Source organism: Talpa occidentalis, unplaced genomic scaffold (assembly GCF_014898055.3).
Source record: "Talpa occidentalis isolate TD23 unplaced genomic scaffold, MPIMG_talOcc4v2.1 talOcc4.5, whole genome shotgun sequence".
In the NCBI taxonomy this organism is placed as follows: Eukaryota; Metazoa; Chordata; class Mammalia; order Eulipotyphla; family Talpidae; genus Talpa; species Talpa occidentalis.
Window position 1 is genome coordinate 133,601,872 of NW_023604861.1, and position 22,974 is coordinate 133,624,845.

At 44.8% G+C, this 22,974-nt stretch overlaps 1 protein-coding gene across 1 annotated transcript in view; it reads left to right on the top strand.

Annotated features, from left to right (window-relative positions):
- NBAS (NBAS subunit of NRZ tethering complex) overlaps window positions 1–22,974 on the top strand; it is a 253,228-nt gene that overhangs the window by 170,555 nt on the left and 59,699 nt on the right. The window contains exons 41-45 of the mRNA XM_037528501.2: window positions 284–421; window positions 6,363–6,592; window positions 9,182–9,292; window positions 17,642–17,892; window positions 18,931–19,265. Coding sequence (XP_037384398.1) covers window positions 284–421; window positions 6,363–6,592; window positions 9,182–9,292; window positions 17,642–17,892; window positions 18,931–19,265 — 1,065 coding nt within the window. The remainder of the gene's footprint in view (window positions 1–283; window positions 422–6,362; window positions 6,593–9,181; window positions 9,293–17,641; window positions 17,893–18,930; window positions 19,266–22,974) is intronic.

Sequence of the window (22,974 nt, forward strand, 5' to 3'; positions counted from 1 at the left end):
TTCCTTCTGATTGTTCTTGGGTGGTGTGAGCACTGTGGTCAGTATCCAGAGAGTAATTTCTACAGTGTGAGCTGAAATGTTGACGTTTAAATCAACATTTCTTGCATGGGCTCTTCCCTAAATGGTCTTCTGAATTTTAATATAGTCATGTTAAGTTGAACTTGAGTTGATATGATGGGAACTTGGAATCAAAATTCTGCAGTAATGACTAGAAATATACTGATTTATGGTGGTGGTGTTCATGTCCTTACAGCCCAGCTCACTGTGCCATCTCTCCTCCCAGGTTTTAGATGCTAACAGGTGCTTTGAGAAGCAGGCCCACTCTGCTTTGTCTCTCCAGCTGGCTGCCTATTACTACAGCCTACAGATCTATGCCCGGCTGGCTCCGTGTTTCAGCGACAAGTGCCATCCTCTGTACAGGGTGAGTCCTCCTGAGTCCCACTTTTTAATAAGCAGAGTTAAGACATTTCCAAAAGAGTTAAGACATGGGTTTATCCCTCTGAGGGGGCTTTGTATCCAGAGTGTGTTCCTGGTGGTCAACAGCTCTTGCCTTGTCTGTGTTAGACTCGGTTGCTTTTCCAGGCATCAGCAAGAAGTAGACTTCCTGATGCTCACTGTGGGTGCTGACTCATCCCCGGGGAGAGTCCGTCATTTACTTGAGTTTGCAAAGGTGTTGGGGAAAGGCTAAGGAAGTAGGGCAGGTGAAATGAAGAACTGACTTTTTAATTCACTGGGAGATGACTGTCTAATTTAGGAATGCAGCCAGCAGAATTCTTAGAGCAGTGTTGTGCTTTTCTTTATTTTTAAGTCAGGGATTTGGAGCAGTAATCAGACAGATGAAATGTGGAAACATATTCTGCCTACTTGCTAGCAAGCTTCAGAAAACTTTTGTATATGCTTGTTAGTTTCTGAGTGAAAACACTGAAGGATTGGCTTTACTTTTGATAGCATTTTTTATGGTTCCTTTATTTATACTCTAGTCATTTTCCCTTGTTTGCTTTTATGTGAAATAATTGAGCATTGACCTACTGTGTTATAAATTGAGTGAATGAAGTGATTATATGGGTGAAGTGTGGCAAAATTATTTCTGAAATGGTGTATTTAATGTCTTTCTGGCCACATTCATTTGAAAGGCTGGCAAAGAGTGCTCCAGGCACGCTGACTGGTGTCTACCTCCAAATACCCTTATCCTTCAGTAGCGCTCTGTTTGTGCACAAGGCGCAATTAATTTGCTCCAAAACTCCAGGTATGTTGAAACACAATGAAGCTTGACTGCATCAAAAGCACTGTGCCTTATAATAAACTTGATTTCCCCCAGAAACTGCATCCTTAAAATCTATTTGAGATTTCTGTGTAGATAATATTTTTTTAAAGATTTATTTATTTATGCATACAAGAGCTGGGGTACAGGCCAGAGGTGTGGGGGGGTGAGAGAATTCACCCGAGACAGAGTGGGGAACAGAACAGGCAGACTGACTGAAATACACTGCTGAGAGGAGCAGCGGGGAGACAGGAGAGGTCTGCCTCGCCATGTGGGTAGCTCCCTGGCTGGGGATCGCACTCGAACCACAGCGGCTACGGACAGCTCCCTAGGTTGCGTCCCAACCCCTTGTACCACCAGGAAGGCCCTGAGGATGTCATTGACCTGGAATCCAAGGGCTAAGGTGGGATCTCCCTCTTCCATTCCCACATGTGTCTCAGTATTAAGGTTTGCTGGCCCTGTGCTCTGCCTTTCGTGAACACAGAGTATTGGAAGGCCGCTGCGTCAGCTGGTCTGTCACCCTCCCCTGAGCTCCTCGCGTGCCGTCAGCTTCTACTGAGCTTTGGCATGGGAGGATGAATGTGTCATGGTGATTGGCAGGTGGTCAGTGGAAAGAATTTTCTCTTCTAGTATCTGTCCTGTGTAACTTGTTTTTGCACACAGGGCCAAAAATTCACATGGTGAAGATGATATACAATAAAAAGTCAGTGTTTCGCCTTTCTATCCTTCCAGAAATAGTTTATGGATCTACACGTCTATATAGCAATTTTTATACAAGTGTGAGTAAACTCTGCCCATTGTTTTCTCCTTGATTTTTTTTTCACTTATATCTTGCTCTTATAATTATTGTAAGTGCATCTTAATGTGATTTTTTTTTTTTTAGTGTTCTTTTAAAAGTTTCAGAAGATAAGATCAGTTAAAAATGGAAACATGTCCTTTAATTTTATATGCTAGGAAGCAAACCCAGCAGGGGATGAAGTTCAAAACTTTATGGTAGACTATTTCTAAAATGTGATTTTTTTAAGCTACTAATTGAAAATACTCAGTAGAAAATCATCTCAAGCAAATAATAGCCCTGAAGGGGAAATACACCACCTGTTTAAAATTTTCCGAACAACATTATCTAGAAAGGGAGAAGACCATGAAGCAAAATGGTCGAGTCTTCTCTGGAGACGTAGCCACGGTGTGCGGTTTGGGTGGGCACCTGCTCACCAGGAGCGGTGTGGGTTGGAGTGAGGGTCACGTGAAACACGCACATCCGCCCTCTAGAGACTTAACACTGTTTACTTGTGGGGTAAGTGAAGAATATATGAAATGAGATGTTGGGTAAGGAGGGGGTGCTTTGACAGACATTGTGATAACTTTGGGGGAGAATGTTATTTAAATTTAAATAGACTATTGGAAATTATCATGGCCAGTAAAGTTCCTTGAGGAAGGGATAGAAAGCAGTAGCAAAAAAAGAAACACTTTCCATAAGGAACTAGAACTTACAGCACCCTCTTTCCTGTCTCCCTGTCTTAGTCTTTGTGAGGACTCTATACAGAAACTGCTTCAATTGTAATCATGAAAATCCTGATGCGCAGGAGGGAAGAGCCAGCCATCTGGGTTCTTGGATGTCAGTTCCTATTTTTTCCTCCTAATTTTCCTTTTTCTTGGAAGCCTTTGCAATTCATTTGCCTCTTTTCATTAGTGTTGTTTTATACCATAAATTGAAGAATTTAAAATCCTCCTAGACACTTAACAAATGTTTGATGACCCGTAAACTTGAAGACCCTTAGCAGTTTATCATCGAGGAATTACTTGAATGACCCGATTCACCACTTTCTCAGCACAGAATTTTAAAACGGTGATTTATTTATATCAAGGGAATGAACAGAAAATGGTATTCTAAATTTGATCTGTTCTAAAACTCTGTCATTGGAGGTGGGAAAAAAAGGTTGGAACTATAACCCACATCTGATATGTGGTTGAACACTTATCTTTGTAGTTACACGTGTGCATATATGTATAAGAAGAACAAGAGGAAGAGAGTATTTGTGTAAAAAAAAAAAAAGTTGATGTGGATGTAAAATAGAGTGCGAGCATTATGTCTGCTCTTCATCTGTCCTCGAAGACTCTGATGCCAACTTTTATTTGCATTTGGTGTCCCCACGTGTACATTGGTCTTAGGATCCTACAGTACTGATACCCCTTTCTGCACACCAGATAGAAAGGATGGTTCTCGGGGAGCCAGTCCCTACTCTGTCACTTACCCCAGAATGGCCTTAGTTGGGGACTCAGGGCCTTACACATCTGTAAAGCAGATGCTCCTAGTAGCTTGTCTCACAGGGTCGTTAGTATTAAAAGGCTCATCCATGCATGTTTAGCTCAGTGCCTGTCCCATGCTGGAGACTCAGATATTAGGTGGTTGTTCTTAAATGTTTCTTAGAAAGGTGAACAAGTTCAATATACAAAGACTATGAAATCAAATTTTTTTTCACAGAGAGGCTAGATAATTTCTACTCAACAGAGGAGATTAAAGTTCTTTAAACCATGTAGGACTCTACTGGCATCATTTGTTGGTCTGAAATTGTGTTTGTAACACAGTGGAGGCATAAATGAGATGAGATGTAGACGAGCCTGATTCCACACCTGGAGGGATTTACGAAGGATTTATTTTATTTTTGTGTTTGAATTTGTATGCATTCATAGGATTTTAGTCCTTGAAAGGTGATCATCTGCTGATGCTCCTCTTTTTTCCATCTGAAGAAATCAAGCCCCAGAAGAGTCACAGGAGGGGATTATTGGTTCCCTCCGTGGAGTTCCCAGCCTTTTGGTTTGTGATTCTGTTATGGTGCTTATATCAGATGCTTCATGTGATTAGTTGATGTGTATGTCTTTGTCAGCTGCTAGTTTTTAATTCCTCGAGAGAAAACCCTCACCCAATTTGCTTTCATATAATAACGGAAAATAGGAGTACTTTAAGATCCCTTGTTTGTACCTTACAGCAAACCAAAGAAAGTGTGCTTATTGACTCTCTTTATAGGTGAAGAAACAGAGATGTGACGTAACTTGCCCAAGATTGCATCTGTTCTGAGTGAGGGAGCTAAGTACATCAAAAAGGCCTTTCTCTTTGTTTTGGTGCTGTGGGTTGACTGGTGGCGTGTAAAAGCAGGGCATGAGGAGCTCTATAAAAACAATGATGACAGAAGAGCTCTCTCATCACCAGAAAATCTGGACCATTGGATGTTCACTCTTGTTCTCTCTATGGCTGGGCTAGCCAGTTGAGGCATGGATCGCAGGCAACAGCAGAGCACAGCCAGGGTGCAGAGCAGGGGTAGACGGGCTGGCCGGCCCACGAGCGGCATCCCTGTACCAGCTAACATCAGGGCGACTTGAGCTCATGGGGAACGGATCATGGCACCACCTGTCAAGACTTCAGTACCAAATATTAATAGGAAGGGGGTTGGGTTCAGTGTCAGCTAAGAGCTGAGACATGGATCTTCTTCCCCTAAATCCACTGCCAGAAACACCACCATCTGCAGCTGATTTCCAGATCCCTCTCTAGTTACAGATAGATTTGCTTTATTCACGCCATCTTTCCAACAGGTCTTAGCCACCCAGACCTGAGTGTGTGCTGTACTCTCTACAAGGAATTTACCTCCCTAGTTTTTGCTGGCCTCTCTGCTGCTGAAACCTGAGTAGTTAGCCTAGATGGTAACTCTCCCAAGAAGACTTATTGACACTGTTCAGGTCCTCCTGAGTGCCTGTGTTCCTAGAGTGCCTGTGCACCCTTGTATCCCACCATTTTCAGTGTTCGGGTGCTTGTCTCTCTTAGTAGACAGCACTCCTGGAAGAAGAGGTCACATCTTCTTGGTATATCACCTGGTACATAATAGGCGCACACAAAATATTTGTTGAGTGAATAAAAGATGGTCTTATAGATTACTTTGGAAAGTCAGTTTTCACACCCAGGTTCGTTTGACTTGAGACATGTCTCTGTGGCTCTTGAAGGTAGGGTTTATGCATAAAGGCAAGGGAAATAATTAAGTTTAGTAAGGTTGACTTTTCCTTAAATCTACCTGCCAGAATCCAAGATTTCGGTAATTGGTTTTTATCAGTGCTTCCAGATTGTTCTTAATAGGATCAAGAGAGAATGTCAGACTGGGTTTGGTAATGTAGACTCGACATTGACAGATCTTCTCTGTAGCTCAGAATAATGGCTCATACATTAGAAATGCTGACAGCTTACTATAATTAGGTATATTTCTGAGAACCAAAAGTAGATTCTTGAATTTTTCCCTAATTTGCTTATATTAAAATATGTAACATGTCTTCCCAGAAACTGGGAGTGACTGAGTTAATTTTGTTCCAGTATTAGACTCCCTGTTAAGTAATTTCAAGATCACGGCTAAGCTGCTGTGTCTTTGTTGACACCCAGACCAGCTTTAATATAAATAAATGTGGCCAGTTAATCACTTGTTTTCCTTTCCTGTCAGCTGTTGTATTCTGGGTTTTGTTCTGTTTGAATAATTTTATTGTTGTTAGAGAAACTGCTAAGAGTTACAGAACAGTATCCCACTGAGCCCCAATTTGAGCAGAATAAAAATTGGTTGGATGCTTCCTTATGCAACAAGAAGTGTTTATGATTTGAGGTACAGGGATGGGTTTTCCCCTAATTTATCCCCAGAGTAAACACTTTTCTCCTCAGCCGTCTAGACAAATGTAGTGGGATTACTGAACTGCAGCTTTGTTGGTAAGAGCACTTAGATGGGCCACAGAAAATTTATCCAGGGCAGCAGTGATGACAGTGTGAATTATTTGTTATACATGAGCAGATGATGGGGGCACAAATCTGATGTAGGTTGGTGGAAGTAGTAAAAGCAAGAATGTATCACTTTTTACCTGGGTAGGCATGTTCAAGGTTGTAGTAGAGACCAGGAGCACAGAAGCCACTTCTCCACTCAGGTCCTTGTGCTGCCTCTGTGGCGTGCAACTTGCCGCCTGCAGCTGTCTTCCCGGGTGGGTGTGAGCCTGGACAGAATAGCCACCATGCGCAGGGCTGAGCAAGTACTCAGTGGCTGCGGTCATCCTCTTGTTGTTACTTTGTTGTCACTCACAGGCTGACCCTAAAGAGCTAATCAAGATGGTCACCAGGCACATGACACGCCACGGACACGAAGCCTGGCCCGAGGACCTCATGTCACTGAGCAAGCAGTTGCACCACTACAACGAGCGCCTTCTGGATTATACGCAGGCTCAGGTCCTGCAGGGCCTTCGAAAGGGTGTGGACGTGCAGCGGTTCACTGCAGATGACCAGTATAAACGGGAGACGATCCTGGGCCTGGCCGAGTAAGAGATACCTTTGTCTCATAAAGGGCTGGGTTTAAAATGCAGTAGGATAAGTTGAATTGTTCGGGCTTTTAATTCTAGTCCTTTGCAGGTTTACCTTCATGGCTGCTGTCAACCCAAGTTTCCCCTCCTCCTGCCTGTTATGTGTGCGCGCGCACATTTTCCCCAAAGGATTCTCAAATGCAGACTGATTCATTTAAACTGCAGGTTTAAGTAGGAAGGCTGGGAATTAATTTTTTTTCTCAAATGTCCCATGGTTTTGATAACTCAGTCCTCAGATTATTACCATGTTAGAAGTGATAGCCTATGACCAGGGGTCAAGTGTGATGCTTATCGTAGAAAGTTAAAAACAAACAATGGCAGCCTTTGTTCATGGATGGGCATCTCACTTCTCAAAGTACATGGCAATTTGGTATATTCAGTTAGAAATTAGATGCCCTTTATAAATATCTTGCAATCTTAGGGGTAACCCTTAGGCATAAATGTTGTTATCCCCATTTTGTAACTGAAGAGAATGAGGCTTATTAGATGCAGTAGATAACTCACTCCAGTTTACATAGATGGTAAGGATCTCAACTGTGATCTTCAACCTCCGTTTGTCCACATCAAGGCCATCCCGTCTTCACCACAGCGCCCAGCGCCTTCCCCACACAGCTGATTCCTTTCCAAGGAAGCTTGGCATGCGGTTCAGCCTGGCCTTTGAAATGAAGTGTAATGGTCATTTCTCTCTGCTGATAAATCACTCAAAAAATAACAGAGATAGTCCTGACTGTATGGGAGATATGTTATTTTTTATCATTATTACAATCTTTGAAGTAGTGGAAAAGTATCTTTGGTACCCTGTAATTTTCATTATCCTAGGATTCTTTCCACTAGAAAGCATCCCAGATTCTCTTTAGAGCAGGGCAGGGTTAGAGAGATCAGGGAAAGATAGTAGGAACGAAGTATGGCAGGTTCAGTTAAGAAGAGAATATGGAATAATTTTTCTCCTCTCTGACCTCCTAGAGGTTCATTGTCTCATAGACTTATTTAATGCCCAGTTTGGAAGAGACTGAAGAGATCATTTAATCCACCCTTCTCATTTTCGGGGGGAGGAATCTGAGAGCGAGAGAGCCTTAAGGAGTTGTCCGTGGTAACACGCCAGGAGTAGAGAGATGCTTCCTACTTCCAAGCCCTGTGGCCTCTTTCTTCAGGCATTTTGTGATCCTCGGTGCCATGCTCCTGGTTTCCCGGAAGAGGTTATCACGGAGAATAAAAGTTTACAAGGGCAGGCGTGCCTTACATCACCAATTACATCTTGCTGGGGTTTTTGTCCTTTATTTTCTTTTTAAGGTATCCAGCTAGTGTATGCTATTTGAAGTATGTCCTAGAGGACAAATACATGCTTTTGATAAATATATAATAGAACCTTTCCACAATCTGTTGCTTGAAAAAATCGGCAGCCGTCTTTGGATGTCTTGTTTAAAATGTCAGTTTTCTTTGGATTTCTGAGTTGGAGGCGAGAGTCAGTGTCTTCCCCACAGGATTGTCGAAGTGCCTGAGTCCTCCTGCTCTGCAGTTTCGCCTTCAGGTGCACACAGTCTGACCATTCTTTATTTTCTTCTTGTGCATCTGTTCTAGTGGTGGCTGTTTTCTGGAGGTGCTTTCTCTCTGCCCGTATCCACTGCGGGGCTTGTATAATTTGTTCTCGGGAGTCAGTCAGGGTGACTTTGAAGAGGGCATCACACTGTTTGGTTCTTTCCCACCTTTGTCAAGGGATGAAGACGCCGCCTTTAGTGGGCTTGGACCCGTGCACCCGTCTCCCACTGTGGCGCGGCCACCTGGCCACACGCCCTTTCCTCATGGAGTCCTCATCCCGTGGGGTGGGGGCAGGTGCTCCAGACACAAAGAAGTGATTTTTATTTGACAGGCACTCTTTCTTCTGCCTCTTTGTTATCGTCGCTAAGCAAAGAATGGCTCATATTTTTAAAGGTTTATGGAAAATCACCACAAACCCCCCCCACCAAAACAATAAAAAGATTATGGGACAGAGGTTGTGTGGTACAACGCCTGACAGATTTCTCTCTGGCCAGTTACAGAAGGTGTTTGCCAGTCCTGGCAAAGGGAACATAAACGTCCTGGCCTCCTTAGCCAAGAGGCTCTAGTGTCTAGGCCGAGAAGCTTTAGAGCGCAGCCATTTTGGACAGTTAATCCTTTGCTGTGTGTGTGAGGGGCCTGCTCTGTGCATCGTGGGCTGACAGTAGCACTGCTGACCTATAATCACCAGATGCCAGTAGCCCTGCCCCCTCCTCGCCTGCCATAACAATTGAAAACGTGTGTCTCCACACATCGTCCGCAGCCCCCAGGGACAAAATCACCCTCCGCTGTGAACCGCTGACCCAGACAGTTCCTCGGTCCAATCTGATGCTCTGCAATGAACAGCATTAACGTTCCTTGGAAGCACTTGCCCTGAATTGCCGTGAACTGTCTTCTTAAGGGCTGTGCTGACTGCACCCCTCTCAGCTAGAGAGCAGGCCCCATGGACGCTTTCTTTGCTGATTAAGGTAACGTGTCTCTCTTCTCTCCCCTGTGCTGGCGACCTTGATGAAGAACGCTGGAGGAGAGCGTCTGCAGCATCGCCCTTTCCCTGGCCCAGCGCTACGGGGTCTCCCGCCGCGAGGTGTTTATGGCCCACCTGGAGTTCCTGTTCACTGACAGCGGGTATGCACACCGCGCGTGAGCTGGCTTGTTCACATGTCTCTCTTCGGAGGCCATTCTAGCAGCACCTTGAAGTTGTAAAGTACAATTTCAGTTTTCTTTTTGGACGCTGTAGACCAGTATCTTTGTATAGTCTTTTTTTTTTTTTTTTTTTTTTTAAAGATTTTTATTTATACAAGCACTGGGTACAGTCAGAAGCGCGGGAGGGTGAGAGGATTCGCCAGAGCCAGAGCGGGGAGCAGAGCAAGCAGAAAGACCGAAGTACACTGCTGAGGGGAGCAGCGGGCGGCAGGAGAGGTCTGCGCGCCATGTGGGACCCTCCTCCGGTGGCCGGGGAGCAGCCGGGGATCGAACCGGTGCTACAGAGGCTGCGGGCAGCTTCACAACCCAGCGCTCAACCGCTGCGCCACCGGGGAGGCCCTATCTTTGTATAGTCTTTATACATCATTGCTACACCAATCTCAATACTCTAATGATAGTCTATTAGTTTTTGTTTTTCAGTAAAGATAGTCCTAAATTAGATTTTTAATATTCATTCCAGTGGGCAAGACAGGAGAGATCTGCCTCGCCATGTGGGAATCTCCCTGGCCTGCCGGAATCGAACCCATGCTGCAGAGGCTGCGGGACAGCTTCACAGTGCTGTGCTTAACCCGCTGTGCCGCTGGGGAGGCCCCTGTTCAAAGGTTTTTATGGAGAGTTGGTTTTGTACCAGGCACAGTGTTAGACACGAGAGTTTTGGGGGACGCAGAAGTGAGTGGTCTGGCTGCCTGGGTATTACTGTCAATTGTTGGAGACAGATAATAATTGAGAAATAACATAAGCAGCATGACACATGCAGAGTAAGAGAGCCCCGTGATGGAGTTTGACGTGGCTATGGAAGGTGCTCATCAGGAAGTAGCGCTTAAGCTCTGACCTAAATAGTGAGGCCAATACATGACAGGAAGAGAACCATGTTCTGGGGAGACAACAGCCCTTGGCAGGCAGGGACACAAGCCTGAGGCTTAGCAGGTGGGCAGAGTGGGTGAGGCCCAGAGGGCCAGGAGGAGCAGAGTGTGATGTGGGGCCGTGGGGAAGCCTGGAAGCCAGACCAGATAGCAGGCCTGTGCAAGGCTCCCCTGAGGGCTTTGGGCTTTCTCCTGAGAGTAGCAGGAGGGCTATTTGAGGGCTTTAGTAACTGAGAGGGAGGCAATGTGATCTGCTGTGCATTTTGATACCATCATTTAGGTAACCGTGTTGAGGAAAGATTTTAGGGCGGTGAGCAAAGACATACACACGCTAGTTGGGAGGCCAGGATCGTAACAGGTAGCGGTGAGTGACCATGGTTTGGGATAGTTTTGAAATACAGAAGGGAAGGTGAGAATGGGTTTCAAAATCTGTGGAAGGTGAAATGAGCAGCACTTAGTAAGGACAGAGGTGATACGAAGGTGAGTGTGGAAGGGTCATGAATCACCTCAGGTTGTTACTTGGTCTGCCAATAGGATGCTGACATCACACAACAAGACGAGGTGACTGAGGCCAGCGTGAGGGAAGGAGGGTGTGGGGAAGCTGCACGTTGCTGGAGCAGCCGAGTGGAAAGGTCAGGTCGGCCCTGGATCTTCCTGGTCTGGAACCCCAGAGAAGATGGAGCTGGAAATGCTGCCTTGGGAGCCGCGTGCACAGAGGTGCACAGAGGTGCTGGGTCCACGGTGTGGGGCGCGTGCTCTGGGACTCGGCGTAGAGAGAGGAAGGAGACTCAGACGCTCCGAGCACCTTCCTCAGCGAGCGGTCGAGGCAAAGCAGCCAGCGGAGGGACAGAAAAAGCAGAGCAGGGGTATGGAAATAGGTCGAATCCCCCCGAACAGGCAAGAAATGCTTACAGATTAGATGCTCTCATTCTCATTAATCACTTGAAATTTTGGCATCTACATTTTAAGTATTTACGGATTGCTATTTGGGTGAGCATTTTCTCTGGGATAAATACTGTGCTGAGGTCGCCTTTTTTGAGGGGCACTAACATGTTCAAATGTTTCTTATGTATATTGGCATTTTATTAAATATCTTTTCCCTTTCATTGAATGTTACATAAAAAGCTGTCAAAGCCATACAAACAGGATGCTTCATTGGTCTCTGAGTATATTGAAATTATCAGGCAGCCTGGTGATGTGACGACGTGGCGGCATCTCGTCACACCTGATCGCGGGGTGATTAGGCCTCGATGCGCAGCAATTACAAAAGCAGGAAATCATTGCCTCCTGGCGTCATTGCTCACGAGTAACAAACACCTAATACTGATTTAGCAAGTGGTGTTGGGTGCTCCTGTTCTTCACGGAAATGGCAGTAATTTGCCTGCCTGTTCAGTCAGACTCAGCTCCACGGGTATTAAAAATCAGCTTTGCTAATACGACAGAAATTGCCCAACATTTGCTTGCTGGGTCAACGCCATGGGAAGTTAACAGGTCAGTGCACAAGGAAAAGAAAGTTCTTTGCCTTAGGGTTGTGTTCCTGTTCCTTCACAAAGTCATTTTCCCCCTGAATTTGGTATCCCTCTAATTTTACATTTTCCTTCCTCTCTGTTGAGTTTGGAGAGATTACCTGCCTCAGTGCAGGTTTGGGGGAGCAGCACTGCAGTAGAACGTGACCTTCACACCAGAAGAGCTGGGGCAAATCCTAACTGTGCCTCTCTCCAGCTGTGTATCCTCACCAAGCAATTCTCTGAGCTCACTCTCCTTAATTCTGGGGGAAGGTGTAATAAAAATTAAATGTTTAATGATGAAATATCAAGTCTATTGTACCTGACACTTACTCTCTGCTTAACAAAGGGCAGTTTTTCCTGGGCTTTACTCCTGTAAGGAAGACCTAATTCTCTCAAACACGCATCCTTGAGTTCCTGGTTTCTTTAATTCTCCCTTACTTTTCCTTGTCACTTTCTTGCCCTTAGCAGTTTCAACAGCATCGGTGGCTTTGAGTGGCCTGGAGTTGGCCCAGCTGGCAGACAACAGCTCGGGTGGCTTCTCAATTCTACTGGGACATGTTCAGCAACCCAAGTTCAGGGATGTTCTACCATCTCTCTCTCTCTGGACCGAGTGCCCACCTTCACTCCTTGGTGTCTCTTTGGTGGATCCATAGACAACATTAACTAGGACTTGAGGCCTTCTGGTGGGGGATGGTGCTAGAGTGAGACTATGTTTCAAGATCCAGATCAACTGGCCATCACCACCAACTGAGTGCCCAGAGCCTTCCCTGATCCTCTTGAGTCTTTGTTTCCTCAGTCACCAGGACTCCTGTAGGGGAGCGTGAAGATGCATGGAGGAGAGTAGTGCTGCCGCAGTCATTCCTGTCATGGTTCTTTGTTAGTCCTGCTGACTCCATGACTGTCTTTACGGTTTGGATACAGGATCATTTAAAAATGCCAGGGATGCTTTCAGTTGCTAGAATAGTACCACATGTGTTCATTCATTAAATAATAGTGTTTTTATAGTCTCTTGTACCCCATTCACTAAGTTAATTTCATTCATTCACTGAAATTAGTAGTCTTGTGACACTTTTGTTCATTTATTAGGTATTATTTTTTAATAGTCTCTTTGTGCTCCGGGGGTAGGTTTGAGTGCTGAACAAGAGAAATACGTCCTTACCCTTACAGAACTAACATCCTAGGGCCTCCTACTTCCCCATCCCAAAGCACACACTCGAAACAGCCAAAAACAAAATCACTGGTCATAGTAGGTACCATAACATGAAAAACACAAAGAGTAGGCAGCGAAGCTGCTTTTTGGACATGGAAGGAGATGCCTGTTGAAGGAGACTGGAAGGACAGGCATTTTAGGCACAGGGAACAGGTTCTGTGGCAGGAAAGGTCCTGGCGTTTTTGAGTAGCTGAAGGAATACCATTGTGCCTGTTGCTGAGGGAGCGGAGGACAACTTGGGCAGAGCTACCTCTGACAATCCACCTCAGCGCATTCTCTATCTCTTCCTGTCTCATTTAGGCAGCAGATCTGAAAGCCAGTCTGCATTTCCATGAAGCTCCAGGATTAGGACTTTCAGGCACATGGGTGACTGATTGCTCCAGGGACTATGCATGCACAGCAGACGTCGCCATACCATCTTTGCATTGTTGACAGCGTCAAGCTCCTGTAGGCTTGGGGGAAGGGCCCGATAGAGTGGGTCTGTGCTGTGCTATTTCCACACTCAATTTCCTGTTCTCTGTAGGATTCTTTTGGCCTCAGGTGCAAGGATGGGTAAGAGCAAGGTAGAGCTGTAAAGAGAGGAGTAAACTCTCAGGTATCTACTTTTTCCTCAGTTGGCGCAGAAGGTACACAGAATCTCGCCTCAGGGTGGCTTTTGCTCATAGTTTAGGTTGGTGTTCAGATTACCACATTGTTGAGAATTCTAAATTTTGGCCTGCTCTTTCCTCTCTTTCTCCCTTAGAGGAAGCCTGGCTCAGTTGAGTAATGTGAGAATAGCTAGTGTATAGAGGGAGGTGTAAGCTAACTTAGCTTATTAAAAGTATGTCATAACATTTAAAATTAAGATAAAATTCAAGACCAGGAATAATTTAAGAGTGGGAAAGGTTAAATGGAGATACTCAGTTCATGAGGGGTCAGGACTGTCTTTGTAAAGGAGCTCAAGTGTGTTCACGTGGCTTCCACGACACCACTATTCACAGACAATCCACAGCACCTCACAAGAATTCCTGTGACAAGGAATTCCTGTGACTCAGACGCTGTGGCAGTCATCTTCTGATCAATGTCCCATGGATCCACTTTTCCGTTTGCAAGGACATTTAGCCAACATGTTTGCAAAACTGAAAAATGCCACCATTATTTTGACCCCATTTTCCCTGCAGAATCCTATTCTCCGCTGTCAGGCGGCTTTGCAGATCAAGTCAGCCGCATCAAGTCCATCCGTGGTTAGAGGGATGAGTTATGGCTGAGAGGGTAGAGCTGTCCCTTTCGCAGCAGTCGGTGGTAGAGTCCTGTTCGCTCACTTCGTGACCATCCATTTGCGTCATTCTGTCCTCAGCCTGAGAAAGCCTCCTCCCTTCCCTGCCCTTTCTCCCAGCCTTCGCCAACAACCTTCCCTGCGCCCACTCCTCCCAGCCCTTCCTCCCCTCCCCTGCCTCTCCTATGGCGTATTCCTTGCAGCCAGCAAATGGAATTGCATGGCCACCCAGTCTCAGAATGAGCAAAGAAAAATATATTTAAATGAGTGTTCCTCTGTGACTCTGAGTTTTTTCAAAACATGCCATTCTTGAATCACATTTTTTGTTGATGCGCAGTTTGTCACCATTACAGAACACATTCATCTTGGCATTAGCACTAATGATGTCTTCCTTCTGCATTGGGTACCACTATCGCTAGTTAGTTCCTATGCTTAATCTCCGAACATTAAATATATGCGCTCTGTGTAAGCTGCTTTACAGCTAAAACCCGGTTCAAGAAAAGCACTTAAACAGTTTTAAGGGTGATCATTCATTTGATGAGGGAGAAGTCTACAGTAACCCTGTGGCATTTCTTCCTGCTCCTTTAAATGTGGGTTCTTGGGGATGGTTTTCTAAGCAGAGATTTCATTTCTTGTTCCAAAGTGAAGATAACTGCTGCCTTCAGTGGAGACTGTTAAAATGGATTATTGATTACGAGCATCTATAAACGATCTTAGCACATTGTAATTTACTGAAGAAGGAGGGTTTGGTATTTATCATGTGTCAGTACAGTATTCCAGTATCTCTCTTGACAAGGGAATTAGGTCAAATTGCACATCGGGCAAACTGAATTGTAGGCACAGAAGAAAAAGTAGGTGGGCAAGGAAAGTTGATTGAGAGAGTCTTTATTCAGAATCAGGGCAAACGCAGAGGAACTAAAACTGCTATGATGTAATCGTTGTCTGTCCATTTGTAGATGAGTCCGTCTCGAATCCTTGGTTTATCAGGGAATAAGGAGTGAAGAGACTCTGAGTCCATGCTGGGAGAGAGAATTGATGTCCACGTTACAGAAAGAATCCTGTGACTCTAGCCGTTGTGAGTGTGAGCCGTTCACCTTCACGATTCAGTGACTGCTCTGTGACTAGGGCTTAGGCAACTCACTTAACCACTCAGAAGACAGTTTCTCACCTGTGAGCTGACAGTTATGTTGGTTTAACTTGCTTAGCATAGGTGTCTGCATACTTGGTGCAAGTTGGTTTTCCACCCTCTCTGGACCTGTGGCGCTGCCCACAAGTGTGTGTCCACACCAGCATGGTAATGGGTGTGCAGTCTCGACATTGCTTTCAAGCTTCATTTTGCAAACTATGAGGGAACGTCAGAAACACGTGAAATCCCTGTCATGCCCCACTGTGTGCACATGTCTTTCACAGATGCCACTGCATATTTTGAGGAGTGAGAGGATCGAGAAAATTTTCCACCAGCCAGCTCTGTGCTCACTTTTGCATCTTGATATTTGGTTGATATTTTTGCTTCCTTCCTTTCTCTAACACCAAGCCCAAATACTTATGCCTTCTGTCATCATTGATATCTGTCTGCTGAAGTCCTCTCTTTAGTGATCAGCTCTTAATTGAAATGTGATTAAATGTGATTGCGGGCCTTTTTGCGTTACTTTACATTGTTGTTTGTGCTGATACCACACCTTGGCTGTAGAAAGCCTTACATTTGTGTTATTTTGCATTCATGACACGTGTTGAATGCTTCCTGTGTAGCACACACTAGAGCTGGAGACTGAAAAACTTAGGATAAAGAAGGGTGGTGCCAGCTGTACCACAAGTGGTACTTTGCTAGTGAGGGAGACAGACAAGGTAATAAATGGTGAAGCCTGTTACGAGGCTCGGAATAGAAGGATACTCAGAATAGAAAGGGGATTTATTTTTAATAGATCAAGGGCATTTTTACAGATGGGTTTTTTGGGGGATATGTTTGAATTGTGCCTTAAAAGAAATAAAAGATTTCTTTTGAAATACAAGTTAAAAGAACACTTTAAAATTACTTGGTGTTTTGACTTATAGATTGATGCTCAGATCTCACCTATTATCAGACTATCATGTAAATCTCAAAGCATAATTTGTGTTAACTTTGTCTCTGTAAACCAAACAAATGTCTCGGCACATTCTGAAAGTGGTGATTCCAGTAGCCAGAGCATCCTCTTTCAGAGGAGTGGCTGTGAAACTCTGTGAACTTGAACTTGGATGCTGCTGGAGACCTCACGCACTGCCCCCTGCATTCTCAGGGCTGCCGCTGAGAGCCCCGGGCCTGGGCGTGTCTCCTGGGGCTGCCTGCAGGGCCAACTCCTAAGATGAGTGGGTACGAGGCCCAGCATGGGGCACTGGCATCACACTGACAGGGGCACCACTATTTTGTCCAGGAAAAAAGCATGAGATAAAAGTATAAACTCCCCCGCTTCACTTGAAAATATGAACTGATCCACCAGACAACTTCTTAAGACTTTTCCCAACGGTTTAACCTTAAATGACTTCTTAAGTTATGTCATAAAGACACCTAACTAAAGGTGAAAATACTAAGATACATGTTTTATTCAGGTGGCATTCCTGACTACAGAGAGTTCAAGTGAGAGTACAAATGTCTGTCTATTCTTTCCTATTTTAATTCCGTTTGAACACAGCATAAGATCTGCATGTTTTGAATATCAGTTCGTGACTCTTGGATGGAAAACTTATGCCTAAAATCTGGGGTGACTTCCTAAATTCCTGGAGTAACAAGGTTGATTACATTTCTATAATGAAGTTCAGCGTGTACGTTTTTGTAGGGGTGAAGAGTGAGAAGAGGGCACTGGCAGATCTGCCTTCATTTCCCACTTACCGAGTTTCAGGCTGTGTTCCCAGGCTCGGGAGGGTGAGGTGGTGCGCCTGGCGGGGTTGCGGTGGGCCCAGGGAGAGAGTGTGAGAACTGGGCGGTGCAGTAGCAGGAGCCTGGCAGGCTTGTTTTCCTGTGCGGGAACTAACCCCACCCTGGAGGTTTGCTGTCTCTCATTACACGGGGAGATGGGGCTTGAAGGAGTAGTCTTTCTTCCTGGGGTAGCAAAAAAGAAAAATGCTTGTTGTTTAATGAAGGACAATAATCTAATCTTAACAGTTTCATTCTTTAAAAAAAAAACTTATTGACAGACCATTGCATTATAACGCAAGCTCGGGTTGTGCGTCTTTGTAAGTCGGTGCTGCACATGCTGGCTCAGCTCCGTCTGCCCAGCTCTGCCCCTCACACACGGCTGACCTCGTCTACACGGCTGACCTCGTCTGCACGACTGCCACTCCCCTCTCGGCCTTCCTTTCTGGTAGCCATTCATTTGGTCTAGAGTCTAAAAGTTTATCTTTGTTGTGTTTGATTCATTCATTCGTTTTGTTTCTTTATGTTTCTCTGTCTCCTAATTCTAGTTTGTCCACAATAGAAATTGAAAATCGAGCCCAGGCCCTTCATCTCTTCGAGACTTTGAAGACTGACCCCGAAGCCTTTCACAAGCACATGGTCAAGTACATTTACCCCACTATTAGCGGCTTTGATCATGAAAGGCTGCTCTACTATTTCACTCTTCTGGAAAGCTGTGGCTGTGCAGATTTTGGGAAGGATGCCATTAAACCAGAAACCCACATCCGGTTACTGAAGAAATTTAAGGTCGTTGCATCAGGTGAGACGATTGTTCCTGTGCTTGGGCTCTCTCTTTGCATTAAATACGGGGATTAACCTGCACTCAGTGCTGTCCTGCGCTGTGACGAGCATAGGTCTGCACCACGGGGTTTTGATGCTCATTAACTTCAGTTATCTTTCCCACTCCGTGACTCAAGGTTGTGGGAATTAAATACCAGAGAAACTAAGAGCCCTATTGATGGTCACACAGTGACTGACTGCTTGGCGAATGCTCCAGAGACCTTTCCCTACTCACACTGGTTATATTTATCTGTAGAAATGACAAGCCCGAGACACTTCACAGTAGACCGTTTGGCGCATTTTACTTCAGGAGCCTAGAACCTTGAAACTTAAGCCTTAAAGCATGATTCAACTACTTACCTGTGGTTGAATTGAACCCCTAAAATGGGTGTCAGTAAGCTGTGACTTGGTGATAGACTATCCACTGGAGTCCTTAAAATAAGAGCCTTTACATCTTTGATAAGTTACAGAAATCTTTAGAATGTGTTTATATCTTAAAGATGAAATACGTTAAACCAGTATAATATTTTATCATTTATAAGGAGCTTTCAAATCTGTATTCATTTGATACTCATAACAGTGGTGAGATATGTTACGAGCTGAATTTGCTTTAGTTTATCAGTTGCTTACTGAGGAACCAAGTTAGACACTGGACTTGACAGGAGAAAAAGGAGGGAGGTTCTGCTTCTGACTCTAGGAGTTGGTGAGAGGCCAGGTGAGTCACAGCAGCGTTGACACAGGTTACTGAAATCTAGAGGCTGCGGAAGGCTGAGGAGATGCCTCCACCTCCCGGACGGGCAAGGAGGTGAGGCTGGGAGAGATGGAGTGACAGGCCAGGAGTGCACCAGGGGTTAAGTGCAGGCTGGACCAGAACTCAGATCTTGTATCTAGTTGACAGACTGTTATGGCTAAATTGCTAGATCAGTCTTTCATCAGCCGTGCCGGAGGCTGTTGCATGTTTGAAAGCTCCTGGAGTTTTAGGTTGGAATGAGCTGTCTTTTTTTCCTCTTCCCACTAGGTCTTAATTATAAAAAACTGACAGATGAAAACACAAATCCTCTGGAAGCATTGGAGCCAATTCTTTCAAGTCAAAATATCTTATCTATTTCCAAACTTGTTCCCAAAATCCCTGACAAGGATGGGCAGATGCTTTCCCCAAGCTCTCTGTATACCGTCTGGTTGCAGAAGTTGTTCTGGACCGGAGACCCTCACCTCATTAAGCAAGTCCCGGAGTCCTCGCCGGAGTGGCTTCACGCCTATGACGTCTGCACGAAGTACTTTGATCGCCTCCACCCAGGTGACCTCATCACTGTGGTGGATGCAATTACGTTTTCCCCAAAAGCTGTGACCAAGGTAACCAAAAGGATCGCTCAAAGTCGATCGAATGCTTTAGAAAAAGTGAAATTGCTCATTCATTTGGCTTTTATTTCCTTTCTTGAAATGGGGAATAATTATATGTTTAGCATTTTATTTATTTGTTTTTGCTAAGTAAGAGGTGTTTTAATTTGGAAATCATTTTCTCTTATCATAGATGTGCAAGTAGTCTAGATGAGACACCGGCTGTTCAAATTTACACGTCTTTTACATGTTGCAGTTAGTTCTCTTAATAAAATGCTGCTTCCTGTCCTTTCCTGTCCTGACAAGGGGCAAGAACCATGGGGCTTTCAGTTCCTTCCCGGTCCACATCACCAAGGGCCGGGAAGAACTGGCTTTGCACTCAGAGCCAAGGTGACAGCCTCGCTGAGTGTCAGTAGGCTGTGACTTGGTGATGGAATATACACTGGAGTGTCTGTTGCGTTTTCCAGCTGCTGCTCTGTGCTCAGGTCTGAGTCCTTATGTTGGACTCTAAAACCTGACCTGGCTCTTTGCCACTGTCTGGTTTCTCAGGATAGATATTGTAGGTTGCCCTCTCACCATTGCAAAATGAATGTAAGCTTCCTACTGCATGGACCCCGGCATTTTCTCTCCTAGAAAACTCCAGGCCTTTGGTCCAGGCTGCTGAGCTGGACTGCCCGTCCACTTCTTTTGATCATCTCTGCCCATCTTTGCCGCTGCCAGAACTTTCCCCTAAGTTGACACATCTACCTAATATCCTGTCCCAAGTATTTTTATTATGGCGAATATTATCCTGAAAGTTGGGTGTCAGGGTGAAGAATTTCAAGCCACTGGGATTCCTCTGGTTGGTCCGAAGTTGGAAGAACTTTAAGTCTTTCACTTGGAGATTGGCACAAATAGCAGTTTTAACATCTATGGAGAATACTGGTTTTAGCTAATTCACTAATTGACTAAGTTAATAGGGGTAGATAACCAAGGGCTTCATGTTTTATTATTATAACTCAAATAATCTAGTTAACAACTTTAAAAAAATTTTATAGTCACTGCTGTAAAAAGAAAATAATCATCTGAATTAGAGAAGAAAATAAAGATGATTTCAAAGGAGGTAGCCTGATATATTTGAAAAGATCACAAGTTGGAAGTCACACACCTGGCTTTGACCTCTGAACCTGCCCCTTGTCAGCTGTGTGGTTTAGCCTCAGGAAGCACATAGATCTCTACCTCCTTATTACAATGGATGAGGAAAATGAGTCTTCGTAAAGTTAAGAAGAGCCACAATCTGGACTCAAGGAGAATTATTCCAGAGTCTTTACTCTTTGTCCCCAGATGATCCTGTCTCTGGGAAGTCGGAGCACAAGCAGCTTGAGTCACAGGAGCTGGAGCCTCTACAAGATGTGGGGCCAGAGCAGCGGGGGCACAGCCCATGCATTTTCTGCCACGTGAAGCAGCCTGCATGCGATGTGTTCAGAGCAGAGCTGGGTCTGAATGAGGAGGGCGGGCAGGAACCTGGCAGTATATGGGGAAAGACCAGAATCTAGCAAACTCTCGACTTGGAAGGTGGTCAAAGTCCAGATATGCATAGCAATGCAGGAAACATGTCCTGGGGGGAGGGCACCAAACCAAGTGATAAGTAATTCACAGACTTGGTTCCTGTGAACTGACTGGAGGAGGCAGAGAAGCAGACAGACCAGTGGGGAAGATGGAGGGTCTTCTTCTATCTAAGACATTCCCTCCCCTCAGACTGAAGGCAGTTTTTTTTTTTTTAAATTTTTTAAAGATTTATTTATTTATGCATTCAAGAGCTGGGGTACAGACCAGAGATAGGGAAGGGTGAGAGGATCCACCAGAGACAGAGCGGGGAACAGAACAGGCAGACTGACTGAAATACACTGCTGAGGGGAGCAGCAAGGAGAGAGGAGAGATCTGCTGCGCCCTGTGGGTCAGCTCCCTGGCCAGGTATTGAACTCTTGCTGCAGAGGCAGTGGATTGCTTCATAGTATGGTGCTTAACCCCTTGCGCCACCAGGGAGTCCCCTGCAGGCAGTTTTAAATGAGGCCAGCAGCAAAGCTGCCCAGCTCACCAAGACCACATGCTGATTGTGAGCATGTATGTGGAAGTGGATAGAACATTCTAGAGTTCCCCAGCAATAATTGATTCATGATTAAATTTAAGAGTTGAATGGAGCACCACACTGTGAAGCTGTCCACAGTCTCTGCAGCGCCGGTTCACTCCCGGCCTGCCAGTGAGGGTCCCACATGGCACGCAGACCTCTCCTGTTGTGCCCAGTGCTCCCCTCAGCAGTGTGTTTCATCAGTCTGCCTGTTCTGTTCCCCGCTTTGTCTCTGGTGAATCCTTTCACCCTCCCACGTATCTGGCCTGTACCCCGGTTCTTGTATAAATAAATCCTTAAAAAAAAAAGAAAAAAAAGAGTTGAATGGAGAGACCACTCAGAGTTTTAGTTACCATGTTTAAAGTCAGGTGATTTTAAATTATAGCAGTTTCCCATCACCTCAGTTTTTTAATTACACCTTTAAGATGCCCTTCAACCACCTGACAATGTATGACGCAATTATTTGTGCATCTATGTTCATTTTTCTGAGGAAAAGAACCAGAGCTGACCCAATAAAGGTTGAGTAAGTTCATTATGGCATGGCCTTCCTTTTGGAATACTCAGCAAGATGGCTTTTTATTGCAGACTGTCTCAAGAGGTGGTTTTCTACTGAGTCAGGTAACTTATAGCTACATTTAAAATTAATGTTATGTCTTTCAGACTAGCTTTATAATTTTCCTGATTATTTTTAATTAAAAGATTTAAATTATCCATTCAGAGAGGAAAAGTTTAGGGAAAATGCATGTTTAAAATCACACAGTGCTGTCCTGGGGAGAAAGAGTATAAAATCCAAACTGAAATACAACCCACACATGTCAGAGGCCACATTTGGAAAAGAAAGTGCAGCTGGATTTACCCAAATTTGCAAAACACCAGATGTTCCCACAGCTTGTACATGATGTTGAAAATGTAAAATAGCTGTATACTATTCACATATAGTTTGCAGTTTTTGAATATGTACCCACATTTAATTCAAAGCCATGCTTTTGGAAAGAACTGGTGAGCTAATTCTAGAATGCAACCAAGAACAATAAGCAGTTATTCAGACAGGAGAATTCAGAAGAGAATTGCCCCAGAGACCAACTTCAGTGCCCATTCCCTAATAAAATAAACCAGGGAAGGCTCTTCACCCTCATGGTAATAGTCGTTCAGTTGCCATTTGCATTGACAGAATTCATAGAAGTTCTGGGGGAATTGTTCACAAAATGCTATTATGTCATGTAGGCAGAGATTGAATTTGCATGACATTTGAGGTGATGAATATGCAGAAGGAAAAAGAATACAACTGTTTAAAAGTGTATTTGCTCCAAATCTAAGTTGTTTCATTTGGTGGAGTCAGGCTAGATTGCTCCTCTGCTTTTCCCATTCAGCGAGAAGAACCATTTCTGTAGGGGGGCTGGTTAGAGAAGCGATTAAAGCTTAAGCACAGCTCAGCACACTGTTTACTTTGTTGAGACTTGATTTGGTTAGGAGATATGGTGGGGGGCTGGGCAGAGGCCTGTCTGCATGTCCCTGACCTGTATGTCTAATACTGCCCACTTGCCCTCAGTGACTGATAGAGCTACCCCATAAATCAGGGCACAGGAAATATTCTCATGTATGAGATGTTCTCCAGAA